We start from the raw sequence: 7,207 nt of genomic DNA on the forward strand, positions 1-7,207 counted from the left end.
CTGCAAAGCAAATCCTTGGTATGAGAATTGTCAGAAATAGAGCCAGAGGCATGTTGAGACTCTCTCAGGCTGAGCATGTAAAAAAGGTACTTAGCAGATTTTATATGGATAAAGCCAAACCAGTTGGCACACCCTTGGGAAGTCACTTGAAACTCAGCAAGAATCAGTCACCCAAGTCTGAGGAGGAACGAGATTACATGAGTAAGGTTCCTTATGCTTCAGCTATTGGTTTACTTATGTATGTTATGGTTTGCACCAGATCTGATATTGCACATGCAGTGGGAGTCGTTAGCAGATACACATGAGTAATCCTGGAAAGAAACATTGGGAAGCAGTGAAGTGGATCTTGAGGTACCTAAGAGGCTCTGCAGAAACTTGCTTGTGTTTCTCAGGAAAGAGTTCAAAGGTACGGGGTTATGTTGATGCTGATCTAGCTGGAGACATTGATACTAGAAGAAGTACTACAAGCTATATTTACACTATTGATGACACTGCAGTATCATGGGGCTCTAATCTGCATAAAACAGTTTCGTTGTCTACCACAGAAGCTGAGTACATAGCAGTGTTAGAGGCTGCAAAGGAGATGATATGGCTACAGAGCTTCTTGAAAGAATTAGGCAAGAAGGATCAGATGGGCATTCTCTACATTGACAGTCAGAGCGCTATATTCCTTGCCAGGAATCCAGCATTTCAGTCCAGGACAAAGCACATTCAGATCAGGTATCATTTCATACGATCATTGTTGGATGATGGACAGTTGATGCTGAGAAAATTTGTGGAAGTCAGAACCCTGCTGATATGTTGACAAAGGGTGTTACAATTGAGAAACTGAAGTTGTGCGCAGCTTCAGTTGGTCTTCTAGCTTGAAGACATGGGCTTTTGAGTTGCAGAGGTGGAGGATTCTTGTTTGAAGAAAATGGCTACGCCGCCAGTGGAGATTTAGTTCAAGGAGGTGGTGGAGTCCGGGGGCAGGTCTCCAAGTGGGAGATATGTTAGAAGTGGAACCCGGTACGACCTCCTCTTCCACCCCGGCGATCGCGAATCGCGATCTCCCGCTCCCGCCTCCACATTTCGCGAATCGTCGCGACTCCTCACGCTCCCTCGCACGCGAACCGTTCTCGCCTCCATTTCGCGAAACGTCACCTCCTTTGTTCCGAAGCTTCCTGTTCACGATTAAAAAGGCTTCTCACTCGCGATGCTGTGACTCTCCCCCGTCTCTCTAGATTTGCGAAATCCGCTGAAGAAGGTTTCGGTTCCTTAATTCGTGAAACAGAGACAGAAAGGAGATTTCTCCTTTGATTCTTCTTCTTCTTGAGGCTTACAAAAGGGAAAGAAGAAGTTTTTTGTTTGAGGTGAATATAGTTGGAAGAAATTGTTGCTTGCGGTGTTTCCTTTCTTTGCACTTCTCTTCTATTGTGACTCTCAAATATAGAGAGAGGAAATAAGAAATTTCTTCCTTGTAACTGTCGACGTGATCAGGCGGTGGACATCTCCTCAATTAGTAAAATCCTCTGCAACTCCGTGGATGTAGGTAATTTGCCGAACCACGTAAATCTGTGTGTTCTTTTGGTGTGAATTTTCTCGTGCTATTTTATTCGCTTCGTCGTCGATCGTTTTCAATTATATATATACCACAACACATATACAGGTTGTTAGTAGCCTTATAAGGAGGGCTGTTGATGTTATCACAAATCTTGCTCATGAAAATAGCACCATTAAAACCTTCGTTAGAATTAAAGGTGGCATTTCACCTTTAGTTGAACTACTAGAATCAGAAGATCCAAAGGTGCAGAGAGTAGCTATCGGAGCCCTGCGAACATTAGCTCTCAAAAATGATGAAAACAATAACCAAATAGTCGAATGCAATGCTCTTCCAAAACTTATTCTTATGCTTCATTCTCATAATGTTGTCCTTCATTATGAAGCGGTTGGGGTTATTGGGAACCTTATTCATTCATCCCTCCTCCAGAGCTTTTTTTCCTGCACAACACTTCCTTCAAAGCCTTTTCTTGCCTCCGGAGCTTTTTCTTGCAATAGACCCTCCTCCGTAGCTTTTTCGTGAAGTAGTCCCTCCTCCGGAACTTTTTTCTGTAGTAGACCCTCCTCTCAATCTGCAACTAACCCTCTTCTGGAGTTTTTTCCTACATCAGACCCTCCTCTAAAGCTTTTTCCTGTAACAGACCCTCGTCTAAAGCTTTTTCCCTTCAGCAAACCCTCCAACGCGTCTTTTTCCTACAACATGCCTACCACCGAAGCTTTCCATTTTTATTATTGTTGAGCTTTTTCCATTTTTTTTTCTTGCAGCTTTTCATGTAAGTTGTCCAACTCCCTGCAAATATCCCTGCAGCATTACTTGTAGCAGTCTTCCACCTACCTACAGAAAATGCAGAAAATGCAGTCAAAGGTAGCCACAGTCAACTAGAGGTATCCCTAAATGTCTTGGAAATGAAGACTTCAAGTTCTACCTCACAAAATATATTCCCCACGCATTATTAGATGATTTTAAATTCAAATTGAGCATGATTAACATCCATGTTTCAACTTAAGGAAGAGTATTAGAAGTTATTAGTATTGATTTATTTCCTATTTTATGTTAGAAGTTATTTGTTTCATTTCTGATTATTTTCTATTTTATGTCTTTCATTTTATCTCCGGGTAGTTATTAGGAATTGATTAATTGTAATCTTGGATAAATGAATGTTATATCTTTCCTATTTTAGAATTCATATAATATGTATTTATACCCTTTTTCATATCAATAAAATTAATCCGTTAAGTTGTCAAACCTACAAATTTAAGTGAGGATCCACATCAATAGGGAGAAACTGATGTACGCATCCATTATTCTACATTCAGTGTTGGAACCGAAGAGTGGTTCAGGGATCGCCATCTCATCCACCCCTATTTTTTTTACTAAACTCTTTAATATCATATAATGAAATGAAAATTATCTCTTAAACTTAAATATTGAATAATAATTTTGATTTAAGTATATTTAATTTTAATAATAATATTTATAATAGCTTTTCGAAAGGAGGTGAAATTTTAAAATTTAAATATTTGTCACTCCTTAATTTTTTTTTATTTTGCCACCCCCTCTTTAAGTTTTGATTCTACTATTGGCGCTTGCATGGCATAGAGACCTTGCTCTTTGAAAATTTGAACTTCTACATCGCAATAGACAATTATTGCTACAAGGAAAGCCCTCTAAAACAATACAGGACAAGATTCAATGATTAATACAGCGACTTTACCACTAAAATGTGTTGTCAAAATAGCGAAAATTTTGAACTTTCAGAAAAGAATCCATCATTATATTTGTCTCGCCTAACATACCTTACCAGCCCCATAGCAATTAGGGCATCTTCGAGTTGTAGGAGTTTGAAAAGGATCATCACGAATGCCAGCAACTAAAGCAGATTCAGTGTTTACACAAATACCACTGGCAGAACATCTGGCACAGGCCAAATATCCTGTATCAAAAATATACAAAATATAACATCAGTGATACTTTTCAACATGTAGCAAGCAAATCTTCAGACTAAACAAAAAGAAAAAAAAATAAAGAATATAAATATTTTTTTGGAAGATTTACATACATGCCACACAATTCTTATGAAATTACATATCTAACACCTAACTTTAATATTGACATAAATGGGACCTTAGCTATCCATGAAAAAGTGTATTTCATTTTTTTTTTTTTTGAAGTTAAAATAGTGTTATTTTTTATGTGATATGTATGATATAAAAGATTTGGGTGTTATAAATGTAAAGAAACGATGTTTAGGTTGACCTAAGCTCCCCTGAATTGAACCCACCTACAGAAATGGTTGAACAAAGCTCACCTGTCGAAACAACTAGATTGACCTCTCCCACAGGAACGATCTAGCCCATCTATGGAGGGACAGCTATCAGAGATGGTCATCATTATTTACAAGGACGCAAATCCATCATGCTTTAAAAATGCAGCATGATATCTATGTGACGGTCATTTCACCAAGACACTACGGATTGGCGTAGTACTGTGTGAAATATTTTTTTTTTATTTTATTCTCCTTTATGTATAAAAGAAAGTTAAGTGAGTAAGAAGGGGACTCTCGGGCCTAAAAAAAACATAAATCTTTTTGAAATACGCTCTCTCTCTCTCTCTCTCTCTCTCTCTCTCTCTCTCTCTCTCTCTCCCTCTCTCTAGAAACATTGTAATCCAAGAAACCTCCTCCAAGCTATTTGTTCTGGCTTACCGGAGCTTCAAGCTCAACAATCAAAATCGGAGGCACTCTTTCAACCATCAATCACATGCATTCCTTTTTTCTACCCTCCTTCCAAAAATAAGGTCTTTACCGAGTTGTGTTTACTCACAAACAATACAGGCCCCTAAGTTCTAAAAGGATTCAATAAATAATATTTATATTATTATACATAGATACATAGTTAAGGTGGCTGAAAGGTAAATATTGAAATTTAGGTGTTAGATATGTAATTATGTAGGAATTGTGTGGTATGTTCGTAAATCTTCCTATGAAAATCTGGATTGGAGATTATACCCTGAATCGGTTTAGTTCTCCAACGCGCCGACCTAAAATGGCCAAAGTAGGAAATATCTAATACATACCAGTTCCTTGGCAGTAATTGCATCTCTTCTTCTGTTGCTGCTCAACATTATTTGCTTCAATAAGCATTAGTGCTGATATTACACCCACTGCTCCTCCTGAAAAAGAAGCTATAATAGGATCCACCTGACTGAAATATAAAGAGAGTGAATCCAGGATTTTCAAGCTTACTGAAAAACATTAAAATTATAATTAATCTTATTAAAAACCTTAGCTGCAAAGGTAGATGCATGTTCTGTATGAAATCTTTATAGGATGTGCCACCAAACCCTAGTTTAAGCTCGAGCTGTAGCAAAGAAAATTTGAAAGTGAAAATCAGTAAAAGGAAAATTTACACATACCATCCAACTTCTATCTATTTACATATCTAGCACCTAAACTTCAATTTTTGCATAAATGTCACCTTACTGTGCATGAAAAGATGTATTAAAAAGAATGTGCACCAACTTACTTATTGTAGGCAATCGAATTAGATGGATTATACTTTCTTCTACTCAAACAATTAAAAAATACAATTAAACATCTAATGTGATATCAATAAACACCTGAAAATTAAAAAAATATCATGTCAAATTAACATCTATGCCAAAGTGAGCAAATTTATAAAATAGGATCATACTAAAAATTAAGTTGGGTTATGTTGAAAGATTTAATTCAAATTACAATTTATTTTCTTTCCTCTTATATAGATATTATTTTCCTTCCTTATTTATATCATGTGATATCTGTACCAAATCTACGATATCTGTACCAAATCTTGCTTAATTAGTCTTGCAATGTAATAGGAAATTATCTAAACTTATTTAGTTAGTTTCCTTATCTAAGGAGGAGAGACTCCTATAAGTAAAGGCAATTTGAATTGAATCAAAAAGAAGAAACGAATTTTCTCTTCACTTTCTGTTTTTTTATGGTATCAGAACGGGAGAAAAAAAAATTCTGGAGAATCCTGCCTTTCGCGTGAAGAAGATTGTCTCTCGATGTCGGAAGCAGGCGCTTTCCTTCTTCGAACCGAAAAAGGCGAGGAAGCGCGGGCGACGCCGAAGAAGGCGAGGAAGTGCGAGCGACGCTGCTCACGGAAATAAGAATCAGGATCGCAAACGACGCCTTTTGTTTCGCCGCTGCTGCTCTAATCTGCTTGGCTCGCGACTCGCGAATTACCTCTCCACTGTTCCGCCACTTGCAAAACCACACAATTTTTATCATGTCTAAAAATACAAATGATTCCGCTACTTCTAGGGCTGTCAATTTCTCGTTGTTCGTGAACAACTCGTGTTCGACTCATTAAGCAGCTCGTGTTCGGCTCTTTCGTTAAGCCTAACGAGTCGAACACGAACAAATTTTTAAGCTCGAAATGTAAACGAGCCAAACACGAACAACAGTTTGTTCGCTCGTGTTCGGCTCGAAATGGCTCAAAAAACAAATATATAACTTTTTATATAACAATATATCACATATATTATTTGCATAACAATATATTATATATATTTATGTCTAAGTTTAAATCATAACATCTCATGTGGCAATGTAGTTAGTGTCTTCTTTTGTATATATTTGATCCAGGTTTGAATCTCACACTTTACATCTATTTTTCTCAATTTTAGTTTAACAAACCAATTTCGAGTCGAACGCGAGCCGAACACGAACACGAATATTTAAATCGAGTCGAACACGAACACACTGTTCCCGAGCAGATTTCGAACACGAGCAATTTCGAACGAGCCGAACACGAGCCAAGCCGAGCCGACCAGGAGCCAAGCCGGAGCTCGCTCAAGCTCGGCTCGTTTACAGCCCTAGCTACTTCTACCCAGCATTTTACCCTGTCATCTGCTTCCGCACCACCCTCTTCTAGAACTTCTTCAAGAACTACCACCGAAAATCATCCAGCCCAGATCACCACAATCTTTCTCAATGGTGATAATTATCTACACTGGTCACAATTGGTGAGGATGTATATTAGAGGAAGAGGGAAGATAGGCTACCTAACAGGAGAAGTCCGTAAGCAACCGCTACAGATCCATCCTACGCAACCTGGGATGCAGAAAATTCCATGATAATGACATGGTTGATAAACTCTACGGAAGAAGAGATAGGCGCAAACTACATGTGTTACTCTACTGCCAAAGAACTCTGAGAGAATGTGGCCCAAATGTATTCAGATATAGGTAACCAATCTCAGGTTTATGAACTTTCCCTGAAACTTGGTGATATTTGTCAAAGTAATGACTCTGTCACAAAATACTTTAATTCTTTAAAGAGAATATGGCAAGACCTTGACCTGTTCAATGATCAAGAGTGGAAGTGTCCTGATGATGCTAGTAGATATAAGACCATTGTTGATGCAAATAGAATTTTTAAATTTCTTGTTGGACTTAATGAGGAGTTTGATGAGGTTAGGGGCAGAATTATTGGAAGAAGTCTCATGCCTTCAATCCATAAGGCTTTCTCAGAAGTTCGCCGCAAAGAAACTCGAAGAGGAGTAATGCTCAACAAGAAATCCACTCCTACCAACATACCTGAGACTTCGGCATTTCAATTGGAGGAAAATTTGACACGCAATGGACAGCCATATTCACAGAAGAATGAGGAGAAACCAC

General features: G+C 38.0%; 1 protein-coding gene across 1 annotated transcript in view; it reads right to left on the reverse strand.

Annotated features, from left to right (window-relative positions):
* LOC110030720 (protein ORANGE-LIKE, chloroplastic-like) overlaps positions 1–7,207 on the reverse strand; it is a 25,509-nt gene that overhangs the window by 11,931 nt on the left and 6,371 nt on the right. The window contains exons 5-7 of the mRNA XM_020733602.1: positions 4,823–4,899; positions 4,616–4,743; positions 3,337–3,473 (exon numbers count right to left, since the gene is read on the reverse strand). Of these exons, the coding sequence (XP_020589261.1) occupies positions 3,337–3,473; positions 4,616–4,743; positions 4,823–4,899 (342 nt within the window). The remainder of the gene's footprint in view (positions 1–3,336; positions 3,474–4,615; positions 4,744–4,822; positions 4,900–7,207) is intronic.

This window comes from Phalaenopsis equestris, unplaced genomic scaffold, assembly GCF_001263595.1.
Source record: "Phalaenopsis equestris unplaced genomic scaffold, ASM126359v1 Scaffold000754, whole genome shotgun sequence".
Classification (NCBI taxonomy): Eukaryota; Viridiplantae; Streptophyta; class Magnoliopsida; order Asparagales; family Orchidaceae; genus Phalaenopsis; species Phalaenopsis equestris.